General features: G+C 44.1%; 1 protein-coding gene across 3 annotated transcripts in view; it reads right to left on the reverse strand.

Moving 5' to 3' along the window:
• Nucleotides 1-25,571, reverse strand: part of LOC125461262 (protein NDRG3-like) — a 129,732-nt gene that overhangs the window by 28,958 nt on the left and 75,203 nt on the right. For all 3 annotated transcript variants that reach the window (XM_059652743.1, XM_048549813.2, XM_048549814.2), the window contains exons 10-14: nt 12,910-13,013; nt 8,813-8,878; nt 5,207-5,258; nt 2,837-2,884; nt 1,709-1,744 (exon numbers count right to left, since the gene is read on the reverse strand). In XM_059652743.1, the coding sequence (XP_059508726.1) occupies nt 1,709-1,744; nt 2,837-2,884; nt 5,207-5,258; nt 8,813-8,878; nt 12,910-13,013 (306 nt within the window). The remainder of the gene's footprint in view (nt 1-1,708; nt 1,745-2,836; nt 2,885-5,206; nt 5,259-8,812; nt 8,879-12,909; nt 13,014-25,571) is intronic.

Below are 25,571 nucleotides of genomic sequence, written 5' to 3' on the forward strand. Positions count from 1 at the left end.
CTGGTTGGTTCCATGAACTCTTGATTGGAAAAAGGTACACTAAGAGCTACATACATATATACACAGGACCCCTACTTTATGTAGGCAAAAGGAAGCTGTACAATGTTGCATCTTTTTAAAAATAAAGCCAAACTCTGCTGTATTCCCATGTCAACACCTTAATCAAAATCTACCCTGCCTGGTCTGAAAATTAAGACTGATAAATAACAGATCTTGCTGTATCCCCATGCCAATGATAGCCCAGCCAATCAGCATCCTCTGAGCATAATATATAACATGGTGTCCCTTCTCAAGTGTAACAGCGTGGAGCTGGAGGGACACTGCAGGCCAGGCACCTTCAGAGGAGCATGGTAGGGCCCCGACCCGAAATGTCAACTTTCCTGCTCCTCCGATGCTGCCTGGCCTGCTGTGCTCCTCCAGCTCCACACTGTGTTATCTCTGACTCCAGCATCTGCAGTTCTTACTATCTCTCCTCAAATGTGTTTCTTGCACTCTGCTTCCAAGAGTACAAGATTAAAAGCTTCAACTCTGTTTCCTTTTCGCTGTGTTTATGTTTTGTGAGGAAGTACGTTGGTTTGCAGGCAGTTCCTCACAGGACAGGAGGGATAACTGAAAATGTTGGTAACCCTTCAGCATTCAGCACCCTTGCTCCAAGCCCTTAGCAGAGCTCTATCTCTGGGCAACTGCAGGCAATCAGATGTTCTCACTGTAGGAACAAAAATGGAGAAGATTTTCTCCCCGTGGCCCCACTCCAAACCAGGCATGGATGAAGAAGTCACCAACGTTTCAGTAGAGTTCTCAATGCAGAGGCAAGTGAAAACATACTTTGGTCACAATGCTTTTTCTAAAAGAGGAATTCACATTCTCTTGTGTAGTTCAACCCTATGTTTGGGAGACATTCCTGTTATGATTTGGTTTCTTTCCCCCCTCTTTCCTTCTATTCCGCCGAACCTTCCTCATTGAGATTTAGGGTGTCTGCCACTCTGAGCCCAGCCACAGGGATGTGTAGATCAAAGGGCAGGACCCAGCTTGTGATATGGCTCTCTAGGAGGAACCCATCACTGACATCAGGCAAGGTGTGACTAAATTTTAATCAATCTCATTAACCCATCTCTAATTATTATTCACATGGGGAAAAACAGGAGGAATAACTGCATCCCATCAGATGGGATTACACTTGTCAAGAGCAAAGCAAAACAAATTGATGGATAAGAAATTGAAAGAAAAATCAAATGTTTGAAATGAAATATTGTTTTCAATAAAGGATGGGACACACCAAGCTGCACTGATTTGTGTTCAATATCTCGAACTGCCTTACTTTCAAACATTGAGGTATAACTGTTGAGAGGTTAATGATGCCACTTTCAATTGCCATATCAGCTGAGGTCACCATGAAGAATTCACCCTCTTAATTTCCTCTCCTGAGGCAAGGTGATGCTGTGTGAAACCACTACCAGTTGTCTATCTCTCAAATGAGAGACCAGACTATAGTCCTGAAGGACTATGGTCACTTTACTTTTACTTATTCCTGTTCAGCAGTGGTGTGGGAAACAAATACCAGAACCTACAAACAAATTCCAGATGTCCATCCCAAGTGATCCACGATCAGAAATGTTCATCCCAGGCAATTTAGAATCTGATTTCAATGAACAAGTCCAGAGGAGGTAGACAAGTACACTCATAGAAAGAGCCAGGATTAACTACTTACTTGAACAACCTGCGGAAGTCCTCCACAATCAGCCATCTGCCAATAAAGGGAAGATACATTACTGTATAAGTGCAACCAGATTCTGGCCTTTTCAGCAGATCAAAAGCAAAACAGAACCAGTATTTGAACGGTCTGCATTCCCTGCTGTTGTGTATTACTGTCTCATCACTTAATGATCAACAATATTCCAGTTGCATGGCAATTCAACAATCTTACTGCAGGACTTAAAGAAATGTAAAGGAAGCACGTGGAACCAGAGGCAAACTGTCTAAGTTTCACCTACTGCATTACTATTCTGGATTAATTCACTAATTTCACTCAATTCACTATGCCAACAAGAAGTTGGGTCGATGGAAAACTCCAGTGGTTCATGTGTGGAATGATCTTCCTGAAGAAGTGGTGGATGTGGGCACAATTACAAGGTTTAAAAAGACATTTGGAAATGTTCATGAATAGGAAAAGTTTGGAGGGATAATGGGACAGGAGCAGGCAGTGGGAATTGTTTAGCTTGGGATTATGTTTGGCATGGACTGAAGGGTCCGTTTCCAAGATAATAAAATGTGAGGCTGGATGAACACAGCAGGCCCAGCAGCATCTCAGGAGCACAAAAGCTGACGTTTGGGCCTAGACCCTTCATCAGCTCTGATGGGTCTAGGCCCGAAACATCAGCTTTTGTGCTCCTGAGATGCTGCTGGGCCTGCTGTGTTCATCCAGCCTCACATTTCATTATCTTGGATTCTCCAGCATCCGCAGTTCCCGTTATCTCAGGGTCCGTTTCCGCGCTGTTATGGCTCTGTCACTCAAATCCTACCTGATGTACAGAAAGCTTGGCAAAGCACATTTCCACAGAAATTGCTCAGTGATGCAAGCCCCAAGAACGCCCTCAACATCTTCCTCATTGATGTTTCCTGAGCCATTAAGTCAGGGATGGGGATATTCACCACGCGGGCTTACATGATAGAATTGAATACTGATCAGCCAAAATGAAACTTGCTGCTGCTTGTCGAAGTATGCTCATTAGAGAAAGATCCTGTTGAATTCACTTATTTTTGACTCTTTTACATTTATGTAATGCTTTAATACACCGAACACGGAGAAGAAAGCCCTAGGGCTTCAGGGAAATCTCACCTTGAGCAGTGTTGTGTTGGTTGGGTTTAGCCTAGAATTACACTCCACCTAAAATGTGATAGAAAAATCAGGAACAAGGTTAGCAACTGTGACCTGAAGTTGCACCTGAGACATCACAATTGATTAGCAGAGGGTATGCTGTACATCCTCCAATAGGGATATAGTCCCATGAATGCCACTTACCAAACTGCCCTGTTTGTTACAGACTTGAATATTCTCTGTTCCAAAACCTATACTGTCATAATAGATACTTTGCTCCAGTGAAAATGAGGCTGACATAGCTTTAAACCTTCATAATAAAAAGTGCACCAAAGGCATCTCTTCATCATATCCATTTTCTTCAAATGCACATCTAATTCTGCTGTTACCATTTACTAATTTAGTTTTGTTTTTACCTACACTGCATCATTCAGCTCTATTCTCCAACTTATACTAGCTCTCTCCTTTTGTTTTATTTCTCCCCCAACATCCTAACCCCTTCCACTCCATTTCTGAAGAAGGGTCTAGACACGAAACGTCAGCCTTCCTGCTCCTCTGATGCTGCTTGGCCTGCTGTGTTCATCCAGCTCCACACCTTGTTATCTCAGATTCTCCAGCATCAGCAGGTCCCACTATCTCTCCCCTTCCACTGTAACTGCTTTTAAAACATAAGTTGTTAGACAGTGGCTAAGTAGTAATATCACTAGGCTACTGACCCAAGGACCCAAGCCCTGGAATCACTGGTTCAAACCCCATTACTGTAGCTGGTAGGATTTAAATTGAATCAGTAAATATGGAATTGACAGCTAATGTCTGATAATGATGATAGTGACACCTACCATCAATAGCTGTAAAACCCCATCTGGTTCATTAATGTGCCACGGGGAAGGAAATTGGTCATCCTTACTTGGTCTGGCCTACAGATACTTCGCAGTGTGGTTAACTCTTAACTGCCCAAGAAAATGTTCAGTTCAAGGGAAATTTGGGGTAATGTTAGATTTGCAAAAGAATGACCACAGTCTGTGAAAGAAAATGTGGAAATGTATTCCTTATGTTGACCCTAACAAAATTTTACAAGGCGACTTCACTTCATCAGGTCTGTTCTTTAACTGCACTTTTCAAAGGAGTGTGCTGAGTCTTTCCCAATATTTATATCCTCTTGGTTCTGTTATTATCTTTTATCCTCTTTGTACTTCCTCCAGTGCTTCTACATCCTTTCTATCATGAAGCTGGAACTGTTCCATGAGAAAGAAAGTCAACCAAACTCTGAAAGTCTGCAAGAAAACTAGAACCATGACGCTTGCGAGAGCAACATAACTCTCATAAGAGTGATCAGAGGAGTTTAATATATTTTACTGACTTCATACTGTTACTCTGATGTCACTTATCTTGGGTGGCACAGTCGCTCAGAGGTTAGCACTGCTGCCTCGCAGCACTAGGGACCCTGGTTCGATTCCACCCTCAGGCTGTGTGGACTTTGCACATTCTCCCCGTGTCTGTGTGGGTTTCCTCTGGGTGCTCCAGCTTCTTCCCACAGTCCACAGTAGTGCAGGTTAAGTGGATTCGTACAGTGAATTCGTAGTGTGGAAACAGGCCCTTTGGCCCAAGTCCATACCAACCCTCAGAGCATCCCATCCAGGCCATCACCCTAGACCCCACCTATTCCACACATTCCAGAACACTATGAGGCAATTCAGCATGGCTAATCCCCCTAGCCCACACATCTTTGAACTGTGGGAGGAAGCTGGAGCAGATCGGCCATGAGAATTGTCCATGATGTCCAGAGATATGCAGGCTAGGTGGATTAGCCATGGGAAATGCACAGTCACAGGAATAGGGTAGGGAGGAGTGGGTCTAGGTGGGATGCCCCTTGGAGGGTCGGTGTGGACAGGATGGACTGAATGGCCTGCTTCCACACTGTAGGGATTCTGTCATTCCATCTATCTTTGACGTACTTTGAGTGTAAGCGCAGAAAGCAGGGATCAAAGGTGTAAAAGTTGTTAACAATCCATGGCAATGTAACAAAGTGTGAATCTGGATGAACACAGCGGGCCAAGCAGCATCTCAGGAGCACAAAAGCTGACGTTTCGGGCCTAGACCCTTCCGCTATTGTGGAATTGTGCAGTGTGACGTAGCTGAGCACACATACCATATTATCTAACGTGGTGTCTCACTAAATCCTTGGCCATGTTACAGTGGCTTGTGTGTGAGTATTCTGATGTTTAAAGTAACAAAACAAATTACAGCAAGGAACAAACTCTCTCAGGCCAGCCAGCTTGCTGAAAAGGGAGGGAATGGTAATAAGCAACCCAAAAGATTCTCTAGGTTAATCAGTAAAAACATCTGATCAGAACATTAAGCAATGACTAAATGAGCTGTTGATACACCCACCACTGCCTCCACTGCAGGAGACGTATCACCAACAACCAGCAAAGCAGGACACCTGAGAGAAAACAGAAGGAATTAGAATTAGAACGAGGTTTTATTGTCATGTGTACTCAAGTAACAGAGATACAGGAGTACAGTGAAAACAATTCTCAGCGCCATCTTAGGTAAAGAGTCAAAAACTAAAGAAATAAGTTAAACACCCAACGTTACAGCTCTTCTCTAGCCATGGGCCTGCACTCGCTCCAGGCTGGAGATCAGTTGCACTCCACACACCATCTTGATGGATCTGAATATTGTAGCCAATATTGGGATGTTAAAATTGAGAGATATTGTAAGTTTAGTTGAGGCTAAAGATATTTGTGCAAAACACAAGGAAAACAAAGAAATCACTGATACTGGAATAAGGGGTGATGGGAATTCCCCAATTTGACAGCGAAGAGTCAGTGGGAACATTTCAGTGATATTAGGAACTGCAGATGCTGGAGAATCCGAGATAACAAGGTGTGGAGCTGGATGAACACAGCAGGCCAAGCAGCATCAGAGGAGCAGGAAAGCTGACGTTTCAGGCCTAGACCCTTCATCAGAAATGGGGGAGGGGAAGAGAGTTCTGAAATAAATAGAGAGAGAGGAGGATCGAAGATGGATAGAGGAGAAGATAGGTGGAGAGGAGACAGACAAGTTAAAGAGGCAGGGACGCCTCTGCGAAACCAAGCGGAGGCTTGGGGACCACTTTGCAGAGCACTTACACTCGGTTCACAATAAACAGCTGCACCTCCCAGTCGTAAGCCATTTCATCTTCCCCTCCCATTCCTTAGACGACATGTCCATCCTGGACCTCCTGGCACAACAATGCCAGCCAAAGGTTGCAGGAACAGCAACTCATTCTGCTTGGGAACCCTGCAGCCCAATGCCATCAATGTGGATTTCACAAGCTTCAAAGTCTCCTCTCCCCCCACTGCATCCCAAAACCAGCCCAGCTCATCCCTGCCTCCCAAACCTGTTCTTCCTCTCACCCATCCCCATTTCCTACCTGCTAACCTCATCCCGCCCCCTTGACCTGTCCGTCCTCTGTGGGCTGACCTATCCCCTGCCTACCTCCCCACCTACACTCACCTTTACTGGCATCATCCCCGCCTCTTTGACCTGTCTGTCTCTTCCCCACCTATCTTTTCCTCAATCCATCTTCAATCTGCCTGCTCCTCTCTCCCTATTTATTTCAAGTTAAGTTGAATAGACAGTTCCTCCCCCATTTCTGATGAAGGGTCTAGGCCCGAGCTTTCCTGCTCGTAAGATGCTGCTCGGCCTACTGTGTTCATCCAGCTCCACACCTTGTTATCTCAGAACATTTCAGTGCTTTATTAAAGCAACGTTATAAGACATCTATGCAGAAACCTGGGAAGATTTAGCCTAAATGGGTTGGAAATTGACTGAGACACTGACAGCTTGTCTGCCAACATAATGTTATCGCATAAATATTAGCCAGCAACCATCAGAAATGGTAAAGCACATACACACAGCTGTCAGTGTGTCTGGCAAACTGGTCTCAGGAGCTACTTTCATAAGCATTGCTGTTTATGAGTTTGTGTTTCCTAAATGTGTTTTGTCTCCTAATGACTTGTATTGTTATGAATGCTCCACAAGGGGAGGATTGGGAGCTGGCGCTAGTCTAACAAATCCTGTTTTGCTCATTTATAAAAAAACAAATCACACTAAAAAATAAACCAAGCTCCTATAAGCCTTTGATATGGCGGAAATGTCCCAACACACAATCGGGCAACATGCAACATTGTGTTTACAAAGAAGACCTTGAAACATGGGAGGCCAAGAGGGTCGAATGTTCAACTACCAAAGTTGGAGGAAGAGGACTGATACTATTGAAATTCAGAATTAGAAGAATAACACGAAATGAATAAGAGATGGCAGTTGAAGAGGCTAAACATCAGGGAGGGAGAAGAAACATCTCAATTTTAACACAGTGGGGAACAGGGAACCAATGGAGGCCAATGACAACAGGGATTTTAGAGGAACAAGATTTAGCACAGGATAGGAGGCAGACAGCAGAGCTCTGGAATGCATTGGCACTTGTGGATAATAGAATTCAGGAGGCCAGCAAAAGTCAGGTATGGGAGAGTGTTGGGATCAAGATGAGTAAGGTGTGGTGGAGGGGCTTGGTAGTAAGTGACTGCGAGGTAGGCTGAGTTGCACTGTGCTGCAGTGGAGGAAATGGACAGCCTAACCACTAAGAAGGATCATTCAATCCTAAAGTTAAAATCTGCCATTATGCAGCCAATCTGATGAACAGTGTTTCTGTTTATGTACGCTGGGCAAAGATAACAATTATTTCAATGACAAACACAGGGCTGAATATGTTTATTTTAAATCAACCTATTTGTTCATCTTATGTCACAGCATTGTGATCATCAGGTGGGACTTGAATCCTGGTCTTCTGAACCAGAGGTAGGGTCACTACCAGCTATATCACAAAGCCCTGGGACTGAATATGTTTGTTTACAGTCAGTCACTTATTTATATACTAGTAAAAGCCAAAACAAGAAAGGACGAAAATCACTGGTGGTTCAACTGAGGCATTCAAGTGGCCATTGGATGAGTATAGGGTTAAGCTAATGTGTCAGGATATGGGGAAGAAGCAGGAGATTGGCATGGTACCCATTTAACGAGCTGGCGCAGGGTGTTTGGGCCGAGTGGCCTCCCTCCTGTGCCATAACATGTTCTTCTCACACATCCACTGTCACACAGAGCAGATCTGCTGATAAATTATGTAAGTCTCCTTGCTTGCTGGGTCAGTAGCATAGGGTTTAACCATACAGAGCACAAAATCTGCCAAGTGGAACCAGAAAACTGAAAAATGTCCAAACTCCAGTGTAACAAATTTGATCCGAAACAACAGCAGAATAATACCCAAGCTTAGGTAGATAATGACAACAAAAATAGTTAGGCAAAGTTGTGATACCACATTATCCACATCGGCCAGACTCCTAGTCCTAGACTTAACGTTACAAAGGAACAATTGGGATGAAACAGAAGATATTAGAATTCCTGATTTTTCTTCTTCAGAGTGTACAGGTTATTCTGAGTGGAATTGCAGAGATACCATGAAAGTTGTGAAGTTGGCACCTCAGTATCATGCATAAAAGGTCTCCAAGATTTAATTACACAGCAGAAAAAAAAAATCAACAACTGATTGAGGGAGAAATTTGAAGAAAAACAGCATCTTTCAAGCCAAGACTGTGCTTGCAGTGGGTATATCTGAGACTCCAAGTTTAATTGACTGGAATAACTTAATATAAGTTTTTGCTAATGGCGATTGCTACCAAATTTCTCTCCAGCCAGATTGTGAAACAGCAGACCAGAAGTCAAGCTTCATGCAAATTTAGATTTACTTGCAAAGTGAGGCATTATAAAATGTAAAAATCCTAACTTTACAATCCACTTCCAGGGCTGATAAATATCTGTCTATACTATTTTGATCAAATGTTAGACAAATTAATAGCCCCTCAGACGTTGCAACTTTAAAAGGACACGATGTCAATGAATAATTAGCTACTCTCCACTGTACACATTTAATTTCTATAATTAACAGTTACTCACTGAAGAGTTTTAACAGTTGTTTCATTGACACCAAGGATGGGTCGTTCAATCTCCAGATCTCGACGACTGTAAATGTGGAGGAGAAGTACGTCATTATCATAAAATAAAGAACCGCGGATGCTAGAAATCTGAAATGCACATAAACAGAAATTACGGCGGGAATTCAGCAGCATTTGTAGACAGAAAACAGTAAATGCTTAGAGTTCAGTCATGCCTTCTCAGAACCAAGAAGGGTCACCAGACTCAAAATGTTAACATGGTCTTCTCCCCACAGGTGCTGCCAGACCTTTCTCCAGCAATTTCTGTTCTTGCTTTTTACAAAAATTTTTAAATAAACAGATTTTTAAAAAATTCATAAAATAGCGCAATTCCTGCTATAGAGCCATAGGGTTATACAGCATGGACACAGACCCTTCAGTCCAACATGTCCATGCCAACGAAATAACCTAAATTAATCTAGTTCCATTTGCCAGCATTTGGCCCATATCCCTCGAAACCTTTCCCATTCATGTACCCATTCAGATGCCTTTTAAATGTTGTAATTGTACCAGCCTCCACCACTTCCTCTGCCAACACATTACATATATGCATCAGCCTCTGCATGAAAAAATTGCCCCTTAGGTCCCTACCAAATCTTTCCCTCTCATCATAAACCTATGTCCTCTAGTTTTGGGCTTCCCTATCCTGAGGAAAAGACTTTGACTATTCACCCTATATGCATCCCTCATAATTGAATAAAACTTCTATAAGGTCAGTCCTCAACCTCCAATGCCTGGGAGAAAATAGTCCCAGTCTATTCAACCTCTCCCTATAGGTCAAGCCATCCAACCCTGGCAACATCGTCGTACAAGATAACAAAGTGTGGAGCTGGATGAACACAGCAGGCTAAGCAGCATCTCAGGAGCACAAAAGCTGATGTTTCGGGCCTAGACCCCCCCCCCCCATCCTTGTACATCTTTTCCAAACTCTGTAAAAAGTTTACCAAATCCTATGCCTTGTTACAGTTTTTGGCCGTGCTTTGTGATTCACTTGTCATTGTAAACTGCTAGGTCAACACTTCCTTGTTCATTTTTCCATATTAAATGTAACTAGAGTCCCAAGTTTCCACCATTACGTGGATCTACAGAGCAAGTCTCTGAGTCTCTCTGTATCATCACATTGCAAAGAAAACCAACTGAACTGAGAGCATTGCCTCAGGTTATTGATCAGGACCAGAGGAGAAAATAACCAATACTTTGGCTCGGTGCCCCCTCTAAGTCCTTCCATCCATGTAATAAATTTTGTTGCGTTCACCAATGTGGAGATGGATGCCACATTAGAATCAGAAAACCAGTTTTTGTTTTCTTTGTTGCTTCATGGGATGTGGCCGTTGCCGACAAGGCTAGCATCTGTAGCCTATCCTTAACTGTCCTTGAATAGAGTGGCTTGGTGGCAGTTAACTGTCAATCACACAGCTGTGGGTCTGGATGCCAACCTGGCTGATTTCCATCCCGAAAGGACATCAGTGAATTAGTTGGGTTTCAATAAATCAATAATAGATTAATATTCCCCATTACTGACGCTAAATTTCAAAATTTGAAATTAAATTCTGCCAGCTGCCAAGGTGGGACAGTCAGTACAAGTCTCCTACACTCCACGTAACTCCTTACCCCAACAAAATATTGGTTGTCCTCTATTCTGCTGAGTCAGAAGTCACATGACACCAGGTTACAGTCCAACAGGTTTATTTGAAATTACCAGCTTTCACAGCGCTGCTCCATTGTCAGGTGAAGTTCACAAAATGCACGGGAGATGTACATGGGAGTGTTCACTTCAACTGGTGAAGGAACTGCACTCTGAAGCTTGTGATTTCAAATAAACCCTGTTGGACCATAACCTGGTGTCATGTGACTTCTGACTTTGTCCAACCCGATCTAACACCACTACCTCAATTCTGCAAATATTCAATGATTCTAGCAAGAGGAATCCACTCCCCACAAGCCTTCCTCCCAAATAGCTGACTTCAGACGCACACACATTTTATTCTGAGACTAGAAATATCTCCTGTGTAGGGAATTACAGGTCCAGGGATAACACAGAAGGACAGCTCTACTTTCAGTATTTCTGAAACAAGATACACTCCACCTTCCTGCTCTTCCAGAAGGAGCTACATCTGCAAGTTGAGCGGGTCAGAAAGAGTTTATTCTTCAGCTCCCCATGCGTTTGGAATGTAGTTAGCTCCTCAGGCAAATAAGTTCATGAGACCAGCTCTGTGTGGAGTAAAACCCCACACCACACAATATCTATTCTAGTCTTTATCAAAATTCAGTGTAGGGTGGATGTGAAATTCCCTCAAATTTTGTTGCATAATCCTCAAATCTACTTTTGTACTTCACTGAATGAATGGTTGCATGGTAACATTTGTAGGAATAGTCAACCAGAAGCTTGTCGTCTGTAAAAGCTTTGTTCTTGTATTGGAGATTTGAGCTAGACACTATTTTGTTGACATATACATTTCCCATGCATGTGTGAATAAATGTTCAAATTTTCATAGAATCATAGAATCCCTACAGTGTGGAAACTGGCCCTTCAGCCCAACAAGTCCACACTGACCCACATAACATCCCACCCAGACCCATCCATCTATAAACCAACCTAACCTAAACGTCCCTGAATTCTACGGGCAATTTAGCATGGCCAAGCCACCCAGCTTTCTTTTTCTAATGCCTAATTTTCTGCAGACATCCTGAATGTCCCTCCCACCTCAGCACACTACAAATTAGTCAAGTAGCTCCGAATTTGCAAAGGCAGCCCATCCTCATCTTGGCAAGAAATCACTGCTTGCATTCATCCCAAACTATGCTTCAGTAGAAGCAGATCTTTCTGTACCATGTGCACATACAACAGATGGCATATATAATGTTTTGATAGACTCGTGAATCCTTTACCCCCTCATTTTTCAAAGGCAGTACTTTCTTTTCCAGAATTGGAAACACTGCACCTCACTTGTCTGATCCTGACTTGAAAGATGGTAATGGGAGTCAAGGAACTGTTCGAGTATGGGGGGCAGCACAGGCAGAGATCAAACTGCATTCACACCCTAAAAATCTAAATATAGAACCTTCCAGCAGGGTGTTGTACCAGTGTTCAGGAGTAGAAACCCCAGTTAATTTTGTCCTGGGTATTGTAAAGGCATTATCCAGACTGAGATTGGGAATTCAGCACACAGATTTGAGATGACATCCAGGTTTTGTTGCTTTGCTTGTCTCATCAACTTTCTGAATAATTTTATTAACAGGGAAGACATAATTTAAGCATTAAAATGTATTGTGCTTCTTCGCAAGGAATAGGTTAATAGTGAGAATTACAATTTATTGACTTTTCTTTCATCCATTCATGGGATGAGGGCATCGCTGGCAGCATTTATTGCCCATCCCTAATTACCCAGAGGGCAGTTAAGAGTCAACCACATTGCTGTGGGTCTGGAGTCACATGTAGGCCAGGCCAAGTAAGGATGGAAGTTCCATTCCCTAATGGACATGACTGAACCAGATAGGTTTTCCCTCAGTCAGCAATGGATTTACAAGCATTAAAAGTCTGGAATTGATGGTCTAAAGTAAATTCAAATTCTGCCATCTGCCCTTGCGGCATTTGAACTGGGTCCCCCGAACACTATCTGGGTCTCTGGATCCTACTACTAGGCTGTCACCTCCACCTTAGTGTAATGTAGACTGTGGGGTTAAATAAACAGTATTGGTTTCTCTGTAATGTCAAAGTACCTACGGCAGCTGGGTGTGTGTGAATATGTAATGATGTAGCTGGATAGTATTATTATTCACAGGAATTTTCGATTGGAAATTTGCATCTGTAAAATTGTGTGAAAACCTTTGTTCTTATCATAAAGATTTGAGCTGAACACTATTTTCTTCTTATGTATATCTCCCATGCACACAAATGTTTAAACAAAGGGACCTGAATCTCGTCTGGTCTAAGACGAGATAAAGGGTTAAATTCATCCTTCCTAGTCAGCGTTTTAGTATACTTTTTAAAAACAATAGCATCGCTCCAGGGCTAAATCCAAGCCTAGATCGAACAACCTTACATAAAACGGTCTCTACCTGTTGTATGAGTTGACAAAGAGGTGAAGGTTCTCCTGGTTGATGTCCTGGGAAATATGCAGCCGGTAGGTCTGGATCAATTCCAAGTTTGTTTCCAGTTCCTCCTATCAGGACAGCGGTTTAATGAGGAGGAGAAAATAAGGGGAAAAATAAAACAGGTTATCCTTGGGAAGATGAAACTGCAGTGAGCAACAAACAACAAATTGGTCCTGGGCACTTTCCCTCACCAAACTGCTCACTGTTTACTGATATCCCATGCTCCTGGTGAAGATCACTAAATCAGATCCCCACACTACAGCTTGCTGTGTACAGGATCCAACAGTGAATTCTCTTCGAGGTACAACATCAGGTAAACAGTGCTTTGGCAACTCTAGATATTGTACTTGGTCAATTTAACATTCACAGAGTCTTTCATATAAAATGCCAAAAGATACAGAAACCAAAAGAGTGAGAAGGTGAGAGACCGTCAAAATATCTCAACAACAGTGAGTGTATGGAACATGAGGGTAATTGTTGGATGGTATGAAGTATTGCAATTACAACGAATTTGAGATATATCATAGTCACAGAATCCCTACAACGTGGAAGCGGGCCATTCGGCCCATCAAGTCCACAGTGACCCTCCAAAGAGCATCCCACTCAGACCCATCCCCCTATCCCTGTGTTTTCCATGACTAATCCACTTAATTTACTCATCCCTGGATACTATGGACAATTTAGCATGGCCAATCCACTTAATCTGCACATCTCTGGACTGTGGGAGGAAACGGGAGCACCTGGAGGAACCCATACAGACACGGGGAGAATGCGCAAACCCCACACAAACAAACAATCACCCAAAGGCTGGAATCGAACTCAGGTTCCTGGCGCCATCAGGCAGCAGTGCTAACCACTGAACCACCGTGCCACCGTTGGTCAGATTAATCATAATTCCAGTTATGATGAAATCGTCAGCCAGTCCTGCCAGCAGAATATTGGGATTCATTGAGCAATGCCCATGAGAAGCTGAGCTTTCACACTGGCTATGCTGAATTAGCTGAACTTGAAAACAGGCAATATTGGATCAGCTGCTTCGTTTCACTGCTCATGATTGTCTGGTGTCAACAATAGGTGCCTAAAGAGGAAAAGCTTGAATAGATTTCAATTTAAAACAACAAGGCAGAAAGAATCACAGAATCCCTACAGTGTGGAAACAGGCCCTTCGGCCCAACAAGTCCACACCAACCCTCAGAGCATCCCAGCCAGGCCCATCACCCTATAACCCACCTAATCTACACATCCCTGATCACAATTGGCAATTTAGCATGGCCAATCCACCTAGCCTGAGATAACAAGGTGTAGAGCTGGATGAACACAGCAGGCCAAGCAGCATCAGAGGAGCAGGAAAGCTGAAGTTTAGGGCCTAGATCCTTCTTCAGAAAAAAACCTAACCCGCACATCTTCGGACCGTGGGAGGAAGCTGGAGTACCCGGAGGAAACCCACGCAGACACGAGGAGAAGAAGCAAACTCCACACAGACAGACAGTTGCGAGAGGGTGGAATTGAACCCAGGTCCCTGGTGCTGTGAGGCAGCAGTGCAAACCACTGAGCCACCAGGCTGCCAAGGAGACAAAAGATTTGGAGCATTTTCCAATGAATTTCCTGAAACCTTCTTTTGAAGGTGTAACTATTTCAAGCTGTAGTCTGGTTGCCTTCAGTGCAAGGAAGTGACTGGGGAATGTAAATCTATTGAACTTTCGGTGGGAAATGCTCCAAGTCTTTTTGTCTTTTCTCTTAAACTGTAATCTGTCCAAAAGACAGAAAGACTCAACACATTTCCATTCAACGCCCCGATCTTGTACTTCTTGCAGAAATTCTACAGAGCTTTGTTGAGACTAAACCTGGAACAGCGTGCGCAGTTCTGGTTTCCTTATCCGAGAAAGGATGTTCATGATGTAAAGGGAGTGCAGCAAAGGTTTACTAGACTGGCTCTGAGGATGGCACAACTGACATGTACCAGGAGAGGTTGAATCAGTTAAGACTTATTTGTTGGCTTTCAGAAGAATGAGAGGGGAATCTCATAGGTACATAGAAAATTCAAACAGGACTGGACACGAGAGTGTTCCAATAGAAGAGGACTTCAGAACCAGGGGTCACTGTCCATTTCGGACTGAGATGAGTAATTTCTTCACCCAGAGAGTAGTGAGCCTGTAAGATTCGCTACACAGAAAGGGTTGAAGGCCAAAACACTGTATGATTTCAAGGAGGAGTTGGCTATTGCAACTATGGCTATCATAGAATCCCTACAGTGTAGAAACAGGCCGTTCGGCCCGACAAGTCCACATTAACCCTCAGAGCATCCCACCCAGACCCTTTCCCCTTGTAACCCACCTAATTTACATATCCCTGAACACTATGGGCAATTTAGCATGGCCAATCCACCTAACCTGCACATCTTTGAACTGTGGGAAGAAACCGGAGCACCCGGAGGAAACCCACACAGACACAGGGAGAATGTGCAAACTCCACACAGACAGCTGCAAGGGGATGAAATTGAATCAGGGTCCCTGGAGCCGTGAGGCAGCAGTGCTAACCACTGAGCCACCGGGCCGCTAAACTGATAGAACAAGCTATAGAGCCAAATGATCAGCCATGCTCATAGTGAATGGTGGAGCAGGCCTGAAGGGCCGAATGGGCTACTCCTGGTCCTCCCTTCTATGTTTTTCTTTCTTATTCACTTCCCCATTGGTGAGTTTGTGTGGTTAAATCTAGAGTGAGCATTTTATGTCATTTATCTTTGATGCATCCCTCACAAATACTGTATATCCCAGATTGCCAGGATCATGTATGTACTCTTACAATCACTTGCCCTATGTATTATACTGGGCACACCTGGCCATGCAAACAAAGGCAGAGTAGATACTGAAAATCTAACATAAGGATGGAAAATGCTGGGAATGTACAGCAAGCCAGCAGCAGTTCTCGAGAAACAGGACTAAATGTTTCAGATCAATATATTTTTGTCACATTATTGTAATGAAAGGGCACAGAACCAAAGTGTTAATTTTCTCTCTCATTCCTTGAATGCTGCCTGAACTGCTGTGTTCCCAGAGTTTTCTGCTTTTATTTAAGGGATGTCGTTGAGTAAGTTGCTCACAATCTGTTGAAATTAAACAACTTTATCTTAAAGCAGAAGGCGACGGGGGGATAACAAGGTGTGGAGCTGGAGGAACACAGCAGGCCAGGCAGCATCAGAGGAGCAGGAAAGTTGATGTTTCGTGTCTGGATCCTTCTTCAGAAATGGGGGAGGGGAAGGGGACTCTGAAATAAATAGAGAGAGGGTGAGGCGATGATAGAAGGTGGACAGAGGAGCAGGTAGGTGGGAGGGAAGACAGACAGGTCAAGGAGGCGGGGATGAAGCTAGTAGGTAAGAAGCGGGGATAGGCATTGCTAGTGAGGTGGGAGAGAAGTCGGACAGGTAAAAGGAGGCAGGGACAAGAGGGGGCTGGTCTGGGGGGAGGTTGGGAGTGGGGAGATTTCAAGGTGATGGGCGGGGGGGGGGGCACGGGTAGGTGTTAGCCTAGTGGTATTATCACTGGACTGTTAATCCAGAGACCCAGATAATATTCTGGGGACCTGGGTTCAAATCCCACGGCAGATGGTGGGACTTGAATTCAATAAAATATCTGGAACTAAGAATCTAATGATGACCATGAATCCATTGTCAGAAAAACCCATCAGGTTCACTAATTTTCTGAAGAAGAGTCTAGGCCCGACACATCAGCCTTCCTGCTCCTCTGATGCTGCTTGGCCTACTGTGTTCATCCAACTCTACACCATGTTATCTCAGACTCACTAATGTCCTTTAGGGAAGGAAACTGCTATCCTTACCTGGTCTGGCCTACATGTGACTTTAGATCCACAGCAATGTGGTTGACTCTTAACTGCCCTCTGGGCAACTAGGGATGGGCAATAAATGCTGCCTGGTGATGCCCTCATCCCATGAACGCGTGAAGAAAAAAAAGAGTAACAGCAGTAGACAGACTGCTGATCACTTCAGCTCTCCTTCTGCAAGTATCTATTGATTAGGCTTCTGTCAGTATTCTCTTCACAAACCTGGTCCATCACACCCCACTTGAAATTATGCACATTTTGTCCCTTTTAAATATAGAACTAAGTTCAGAGGAAGTTTCAAACTGCAGAAAACTGCAATAATAACAGATTTGCATAAGCAACACAATAAGGAAGTCATTTCCAGATTTTAATGGACTGGCTTATTGATCCTGACGGGTAAAGGACCAAATTATTAATTCCCATTTGTGCAACTGAGCCTCTGTTTTGAAATCAAACTCAAAAGATTGAGGTATAATTCACAATAATATAACCAGGCAGATCATCTGCTTGTGTCTTTGGAATTATTTACTAGGTTTTCTGTTAATTGCTTTATGTGCTGACAGGTGGATTGTCACCTAACAGTGTTATAGTGTCATAGAGTTGTACAGTACGGTAACAAACGCTTCGGTCCAACCTGTCCATGCCAACCAGATATCCTAAATAAATCTAGCCCCATTTGCCAGCATCTGGCCCACATCCCTCTAAACCCTCCTATTCATGTACCCATCCAGATGCCTTTTAAATGTTGTAATTATACCAGCCTCCACCACTTCCTCTGGCAGCTCATTCCATACACACACGACCCCATGTGTGAAAAAGTTGCTTTCTACTTTCTACTCTCACATTAAACGTAGTTTGGACTCCCCCACCCCAGGAAGAGATCTTGTCTATTTACCCTATCCACACCCTCATGATTTTATAAACATCTATAAAGCCACCCCTCAGCCTCCGATGTTCCAGGAAGGATAGCCTCGTCTATTCAGCCTCTCCCTATAACTCAAGCCCTCCAACCCTGGTAACATCCTTGTAAATCTTTTCTGAACCCTTTCAAGTTTCACAACATCCTTCCTATGGCAGGGAGACCAGAATTGCATGCAGTATTCCAGAAGTGGCCTAACCAATGCCCTGTACAGCCACAAAGTGACCTCCCAACTCCTACACTCAATGCACTGACCAATAAAGGAAAGCATATTTGCTGAAGAAGCATTGGATTGCCAACAATCTGTTTGGATTAGCATTTGCTCTTAACGGTGTTGAGCTCCTGCACCTTAACAATGTCAGCACAGGCTGTATTCTCCTTGGTGGACTTTTTATCTATGATGTGTTCTGGGTAAGTGGTTTCTCTTTCATGCCAGCTGGATATTTTTCTGCATCTTTCTTAGACTACGGACATGTGACGTGCTGTTTTACTTCTGCCACTTGCGTGAATGATGATTGGAAGTGAAAGGAAAGATTGCTAAATTTTTTGAACTTTTGGCCACCAGTGTTGAGGCACATGTTGAACATTAATAGACATGGACCAGTTGGATGAAATAGCCTGTTTCAGTTGCTGTAAATTTTATTAACAACGTGCATTTCACTTGGCTGAATGGAATTGAAACATTTTGTACTGGCTCAGTGGTTAACACTGCCACATCACAGTGCAATTAACCCAGATTTGATTCCACCCTTGGGTGGCTAGGAGTTTGCACGTTCTCCCCATTTCTGCATGGGTTTTCTCCACATGCTCCAGTTTCCTCCCACACGCCAAAGATGTGCAGATTAGGTGGATTGTCCATAGTGTCGAGGGATGTGTAGTTTAGGTGGGCTAGCTGTGAGAAATGCAGGGTTAAAGGGTTTGGTCCGGGTTGGATGCTCTTCAGAGGATCGGTGTAGACTCGATTGGCTGAGTAGCCTGCATCTACACTGGAGGAATTCTATGATACCAAATGCCTTCTACACTATCCTGTCTACCTGCAACTCAACTTTCAAGGAACAATGCACTCCAAGGTCTTTGTTCAGCAACACTCCCCAGGGCCTTACTATTAAGTGTGTAAATCCTGCCTTGATTTGCCTTTCCAAAATGCAGAACCTCACATTTATCTAAATTAAACTCCATCTGCCACTCCTCAACCCATTGGCCCATCTGATAAGGGACCAATGTACTCTGTGGTAACCTGCCACACTGTCCACTGCACCTCCAGTTTTGGCATCATCTGCAAACTTAGTAACTATACTTCCTATTTCATATCCAAATCATTTATATGAACAACAAAAAGTAGTGGACCCAGCACCAATCCCTGTGGCACATCACTGGTCACAGGCCTCCAATCTGAAAAGCAACCCTTCCGCACCACCTTTTGCCTCCTACCTTCAAGCCAGTTCTGTATCCAAATGCTAGTTCTCCCTTCTATTCCAGGTGATCTAACCTTGCTAACCAGTCTACCATGTGGAACCTTGTCAAATGCCTCACTGAAATCCACATAGATCATGTCCATCACTCTGCCCTCATCAATCCCCTTTGTTACTTCTTCAAAAAACTTAATCAAGTTAGTGAGACACGATTTCCCACACACAAAGCCATGTTGACTATCCCAAATCAGTCCTTGCCTTTTCAAAAGCATGTAAATTCTGCCCCTCAGGATTCCCTCCAACAACTTGCCCAATACCAATGGTCAGGTTCACTGGTCTATAGTTCTCCGGCTTTTCCTTACTGCCTTTTTTAAAGAGTGGTACCAAGTTAGCTAACCTCCAGTCTTCCAGCACCTCACCTGTGGCTATCGATGACATGGATATCTCATTTCCCAGTGTTCTGTGGTACACCTGATCAGGGCCTGGGGATTTATCCACCTTCATGCATTTTAAGCCATCCAGCACCTCCTACTCTGTAAGATGGACATCTTAAGATGTTGCTATTTATTTGCCCACATTCTCCATCCACCATATCCTTCTCCACAGTTAACACTGATGCAAAATACTCCTTTAGTGTATCCCCCATCTTCTGTGGTTTTACACTTAGGCGGCCTCATTGATTTTTAAGGGGGCCTATTCTCTCCTTAGTTACCCTTTGGTTCTTGATGTATTTGTAGAATCCCTTTGATTCTTCTTAACCCTGTTTGCCAAAGGCATTTCATGTTCCCTTTTAGCCCTCCTAATGTCTGTTTAAAATCATCATAATTGTTCACTTTCTTGGCTATCAGGAGCTAGCAATGTTTCTACTGCTATCATTTTCTGGTGCCATCATCTCCAAACTAATTGTCTGTCACTGCACATTCCATGATCATTCCCTCTCTCCATGCACCACTGCTCCTGTTTAATTCACTGCATTCCACTCCATCACAGACCTACCTTTTGCTTTGCCCCGTCCCCTCAAGTCTGCACTGAGGTTTTTTTGCCTCCATTAGTCTTTCATGGGATGGCAGCCAGGACTTCATATCCACCCACAATTGCCCCTTGAAATGAGTGGATTGCTGTCAGACCATTTCATAGGGCAGTTAAGAGTCAACCACGTTGCCATGGATCTGCAGCACCAGCAAAGTAAGGAGGACAGATATCCTTCCCAAAATAACATGCGTGAACTACATTTTGTTTTGCAACAAATCGACGGTCACAATGTCTGAGACTTATTTCCAATTGTAGACCTTTTCATTAAGTGAATTGAAATGCCACCAGTGCCAGGGTGGGACTTGAACCTGTGTCCCGAGCAGTAACCTGAACCTCTCCAATCTGACTCCAGTGACATTATTGTGCATTCTCCCAACCCCCATCTCCATCTCTCAATCTCTGACACTTTCCACCTCTGATCAAAGATCATTGACCGGCAAATGTCAACTGCTCACAGATGCAGCCTGATCTTCTGCAAATTTACTGTGTGCTGGGCTGTGTGTCCGTATCTGTGTGTGTGTGTGCGTGTGCGTGTGTGTGTCCGTATCTGTGTGTGTGTGTGTGTGCGCGCGCGCGCGCATCTGCGTGTCCGAGTTTATGTGCGTGTGCCCATGTGTGGTTAACGTGTGAAGTGTTCATGTAAATATAAATACTTTTTGTCGTTTATACATATGCATGCACATACATATGTTTGTATGTGATGTGTTTGTGTGTCCACGGCATATTCGTACAGCATACGTGTATGTGTGGTATGTACGTAACACGTGTATGTGTTCATGTGCCAGTTGTGGTGGGTGCATGCACATGTATGATATGGGCCTGAGTGTGTCTGTGCAATCTCCACCAGAGCATGTGTTCCTGCACACATCTCAACCATGGCGACCTTGGACCGATTAATGTAACATTCGGAGCAAAATTTGGCTCAAACAAATACCATGCCAAAGGGGTTTAGCTTTTCGTCATTAAGTTAACTTCAGATTGGTGAGCAGCTTACTCCCATCGATGTCCTCTCCATTTCTCCCAGCAAAAAACTGTCGCAACTTTCTCGAAGTTTAGCATAAACTGACTGTGTATAAAACTGAAAATTTCTTTCTGCACATGAGGCATGTTAGTTGGTGAGATGCACAGAAAGAGAGTTCTGCAGGCTGGTTTTCTGCTAAGCCTCTCACTGCCATTAAATGTCAGCAGACAATACTGCAACCTATCCCCACTAACTCTATCGGATTCTGAACCAGAAGCAGATCTTCAGGGGGATTCATGCCACTAGGGATTGTGTTGAGACTAATTTAAATCATTTCATTTACAAAAGTGAAGTTGTGCTATACTGTTACACATCAGCCTCAGCTGGATTAAACTGCGTCAATACGGAACTCCAAGCTTTGAGGTGGGTGAAATTTATCAGAACACTATTAGGAATAAAGGATATATCATTTATGAGAATCTCAGAATCTAAGACAGAGTAGAAGACCACCATTCAGCCCATTGTGGCTTCACCAGCTCTCCAAATAAGCATTTCACTTTAGAATTCCTATCGTGTGGAAGCAGGCCATTCAGCCCATCAAGTCCATACGGACCCTCTAAACAGCATCCCAAGCAGAAACAACTCACCTACCCTATCCGCATAACCCCATGTTTCCCATGGCCGAGCCCCCTAGCCTGCACATCTCTGGACACAACGGGCAATCTAACATGGCCTATCCTCCTATCCTGCACATCTTTGGACTGTGGGAGGAAACCAGAGCAGCCAGAGGAAACCCACGTAGGCATCAGGAAAATGTGCAAACTCTGCACGCAAGAAGTGTGGAATTGAACCCAGGTCCCTGGTACTATATAGCTTGCAGTGCTAACCACTGAACTACTTTGTGCCATTCTCCTGCCTTCTCCCCGTGGACCTACCCAGCTTCCTTTACAGATTACAATCCAATTCTCTTCTGGACGCTTCAGCTCAATTTGCCCTCTGCCACACCCTCAGGCAGTGTGTTTTTGACTCTAGATGTAATGGTAACCTTACACTAGCAATCCAGAAACCTTAATTAATATTCTGGGGACATGGGCTCAATTTCCAGCATGACAGATGGCAAAATTTGAATTCAATTAAAAATCTGGAGTATAAAGCGAGCACAATATCAAACGTGTAAATGCTCTCCATTGTCATAAAAAACATTCTGGTTCACTAATGTCCTTTCAGAATTGGAACCTACCATCCTTACCTGGTCCTGACCCACAGCAGTTTAGCTGACACAAAACTGTCCTTGAGCATGTTTCATGTCACTTCTGCTTCTTTTACTAATCACTGTAAATCTGTTCCCTCATGTTTGTGAAACGGAACACCCTTCACAAGCAGAAACAGCTTCTGCCTCTCCACTCTGTTCAAGTACCTTAGGAAGGTAACAGCTCAATCAAATTTCTTCTCTGCCTTCTTTTCTCCAAGGAAAACAGTCCCAACTTCTCAAATCTATCTTCATAGCTCAAGTTCCTCATTCCTGAAACCATTTTTCCCGAGCTTTTCTTTCGCAAACTCCTTCCTGAGAGACATTGGAGAAGCCGGAACTGTCCAATGTCAGAGCAGAGAAAGTTAAGGGAACATTTGAGAGAGAGGCATTCAATGTGTTCAAGTGTTTTGATACAGTAAACAAGGTAAAGCGAGCAGAGGAGACAGGGAATCACAGAATGGCTACAGCATAGACATAGGCCAGAGTTAATGTTTCGGGTCTGGAGACCCTCCCTGAGGACTGGGCTGCCATGGGTCACTGGGCCTGAAACGTTAACTCTGATTTCTCTTCACAGATGCTGCCAGACCTGCTGAGCTTTTCCAGCAACTTTTGTTCTTGTTTGATTTACAGCACCTGCAGTCCTTTCAGTTTTAATACGGTTCTTCAAGAGTCTGTCAAAGTGTTTTTTCTTTAAATGTCATGGGGATTTCTGCCTCCACCATCCTTTCAGGAGCAAGTTCCAGTACCCCACAGTGGGGAAAATAATTACTGATCCCTGACTCCCCAACCATTCTGCAAATAACTTAAAATCTATTTCCCTGTTTATTGACTTTTCTGCTAATGAAAATGTCTTATTCAGTGTATTCACTCCCTTATACTTTTACGCACCACAATTAAATATCCTTTGATGCAAAAAGACCAACACCAGACTATCCAATCTTTCCTCACAGCTAAAATCTCCCATTGCTGGCAACCTACTTATTTCCTCTGTATCTTCTCTTGTGTTATCATACCCTTCCTGTAATGCAGTGACCAGAAATGCACACAGGAGTCTAGCTGAGGTCAAATGAGTAAGTGCAACAGTTCTGGCATCACTCAGCCAACACCCCTCCCTAAGCCAGCTCCAAATCTCCCATGAGCAAATCCCCGCTCCCTGTGAGCCAGCACCCGACTCATTCCCAGGGCTCAAAGTATTTCGCTGCTGACAGTGACAGTGTGGGGAATTAGATTATCACATTTGCAGACCATGCCTACACTATCACCACAGCAACAGCCTCACCAATATCTCCAAAAGCTTCACTGTAATGTCTGAGCTATTTTGCTCTGCAACATGCTGAGGGAAAATAACTGTATTTAACGTCCACAGTTACATAATGAGTAATCAGGGAGTTAACGGGAAAGCATAAATCGGATTGCAGCAGTAATCCCAACTAATACAGTGAGTAAACAACTTCAACTTACACAACAATGACAACTTGCATTCATGTAGCACCTTTAACATGGCAAAACATCCCCAATCCCTTCACAATAAATTTGACATTGAGCTGCACAAGGACATATTGGGTCAGGTGAGCAAAGTGGGTAGGTTTCAAAGAGTATCTTAAAAGGTGGAAGAGAGTACAGGGGAGGGGGAACAGAGGGGTTTAGGGGAACATTCCTGAGCTTGGAGCCTAGGTATCAATGGCCCTCCAACACCTTTTCCTGCTGTGCCAACTTCCAAGGTCCCTGCACAACAGCAACTTCTAGAATTGGAAGCCAATGCCACGACAACGCAGATCAGAGTGTGAGCAACTCGGAGGGAACATTACAAGATAACTGCAGGCATGTCATCCTAAGGCTTAGCTGTCAAAATCGCCAATGCACATGGGGCCAGAATCAGAGGAGCGTGGATACTCTGGAGAAATGGAAAGGTGAGGCCATTGAGGAATCAGAATACAGGGATGGGAGTTTCATAATCGAAATGTTACTTGACTCAGAGCAAACATAAGTTAGCAACAGCAGGGTGATGGATGAGCGAGTCGGGAGATGGAAGCAGAGTTCTGAAAAGCCTCAATTTTGTGGAGGTTAGACCATGGCAAGTCACCCAGGAAAGCATTATTTTTCTATTCATTTGTTGAATGTGGGCATCACTAGCTGGCCAGCATTTATTTCTCGTCCCTAGTTGCCCCTTGAGAAGGTGGCGGAGGGCTGTCTTCTTGACCAACTGCAGTCCCCAGCTGCGGGTTGACCCACAATGCTCTTAGGGAGGGAATTCCAGGATTTTGGCCCAGCAACAGTGAAGGGACGGTGATATATTCCCAAGTCAGAATGGCGAGTGGCTTGGAGGGGAACTTGGAGGAGGTGGTGGTGTTCCCTATGTCTGCTGTCCTTGTCCTTCTAGATGGAAATGGTCGTGGGTTTGAAAGATGCTGTCTGACAATCTTTGGTGAATTTCTGCAGTGCATCTTGCAGATAGTACACACTGCTGCTGCTGAGCGTCAGTGGTGGGGGGAGCGAATGCTAGTGGGTGTGGTGCCAATCAAGTGGGCTGCTTTGTCCTGGATGGTGTTCAGGCTTCTGGAGTGTTAGACAGTTATCACTTCTACACGTGACAAAGACATTGGCCGAGTTTTAGCAGATGAACTGAGTCATGGTGCAGCTGGATGACTCTATGGAAAAGAAAGTGGGGCGGTCTTCATGATGGCAAAGATTGGAGGTTAGAACTTCTCGGGGTCAGAGACTGTGTCGAAGTTGCAGGCTGCTTGGTTTATTCTCATGGTTACTAGGGGAGGAATGCAGCTGGGAGCTAGGGAACTGCACGTGTAGTTGTTTCAGTCTTCGCAACATTCAATTGACAATATTTCTGCAGCTCTGGAACTAAATGTCAGCAAAGCCATTTATTTAATTTAAAGTCAGTGGAGGCGCTCAGGGGAGGTGTTAGCGAGATAAAGCTGGTTGTTATCAGCTCTGGCGTGCAGACTAACTTCGTGGTTTTTGGACACTGTTGCCAAGTAGGGGGCTGCACGTCAATGCCAAATGGGATCGGAATCCTGACGGTGTGGGAACAGAATGCCATTGCATGTGATTCTCAGCCAGGATGGGAAGGATAAAACTGGAATCAGGGGTGTCAGCGCTGACCCAGTCGGAAGATCATGGAGAGACAGTGGAGAAAGACAGTGGGTGTAACTGTGTCAAAGGCTGCAGACAGGTCATTAAAAGGCGAGAAGCATTACT

This window comes from Stegostoma tigrinum, chromosome 19 (genome assembly GCF_030684315.1).
Source record: "Stegostoma tigrinum isolate sSteTig4 chromosome 19, sSteTig4.hap1, whole genome shotgun sequence".
In the NCBI taxonomy this organism is placed as follows: Eukaryota; Metazoa; Chordata; class Chondrichthyes; order Orectolobiformes; family Stegostomatidae; genus Stegostoma; species Stegostoma tigrinum.